Raw genomic sequence first — 1097 nt, 5'->3', positions numbered from 1 at the left:
TCTCACAATTGACAATCGTTGTCAGTCCGCTTGAAACTCTTGCTAATGTTGCATGCCCCAGCTGCCTTTAGAAAGGGCTTCTAACCGGATTCTCATTCCTTATTGTCTCACCTCATGAAATATGGAGATATACATCGAAAATACTAGTTAAAATCATCTTGCTTATATAATAGATGTCTAATGAAAAAAACTCCTTCATTTTTAAGTTTATATATGAAAAAAAATTGAATAACACCAACTTTCTCGAATGCCACCGCAATCTGAGAATAGTTCTCAAGATGAAGAAAAAGCTGTATATCTTAGATGGCCCAGTCCCTACCCAGCCTGAAAGTAATTCTACTACTGCACGTAAAGCACTTGAGAAACATAACGAGGATGCCGTTGAGGTAGCCTGCCTTATGAAAGCCACCATGTCTCCTGAACTTCAAAAGAACATGGAAGATAAGGATGCTTATGACATGATCCAGCAACTGAAAGGCATGTTCCAGAAACAAGCCTGTCAGGAGCGATATGACACTATGAAACAGCTCATAAGCAGTAAAATGCTAGAAGGATCTTGTATCGGTACTCATGTGCTAAGGATGAAAGGATACATTGACCAGATGAACAAACTTGGTTATTCCACAAAACCAACCAAGTTCTAATGTGTGACAACTGGCACAAAATCGGTAATTTCCGTACAGTTTTAATTATTATTTAATATATGCAATTATGTGCTTAAGCGTCAACATTGTCTGATTACTTGCTATACATATGAATTCATGCATGTTTTGTACTTCAAATATTGCTTTGTGCACTACTTTAAGCGTTGCATCAAAAATACTAGTAAACTCACAGGTAAGACACACTGTGTCAGCAATTCTGCAGAAAGCAGTCAGACAATAGAATTAGGGCCTAGTAGGTACAACATCTAAAATACATTAAAACCCAAGTATGGATACAAGGGTTAACTCATAGACTTCCCGGAAGCTAATCTATGCACTAAAAAGCAACCGAAACTTACCTAAAATGCTGAAATCAGCATAATTCAGCAATAATTCAGCTTTTAACAGAACAATATCATCCAGAATTTATGAATTAGTGTCCAGAATAACCTA

At 36.8% G+C, this 1097-nt stretch overlaps 1 protein-coding gene across 1 annotated transcript; it reads left to right on the top strand.

Moving 5' to 3' along the window:
• Positions 1-278: 278 nt before the first annotated feature.
• On the top strand, positions 279-644 carry LOC110901447. Its single transcript, XM_022148275.1, has one exon. The coding sequence runs from the start codon at positions 279-281 to the stop codon at positions 642-644; it is 366 nt and encodes a 121-aa protein (XP_022003967.1).
• The last annotated feature ends 453 nt before the right edge of the window (positions 645-1097 follow it).

This window comes from Helianthus annuus, chromosome 13, assembly GCF_002127325.2.
Source record: "Helianthus annuus cultivar XRQ/B chromosome 13, HanXRQr2.0-SUNRISE, whole genome shotgun sequence".
Taxonomy (NCBI): domain Eukaryota; kingdom Viridiplantae; phylum Streptophyta; class Magnoliopsida; order Asterales; family Asteraceae; genus Helianthus; species Helianthus annuus.
This window is presented reverse-complemented; position numbering and strand designations above follow the sequence as displayed.

Coding starts and splice junctions, on each gene's coding strand:
- LOC110901447 (XM_022148275.1), top strand. CDS start 279: ATGAAGAAAAAGCTGTATATCTTAGATGGCCCAGTCCCTACCCAGCCT.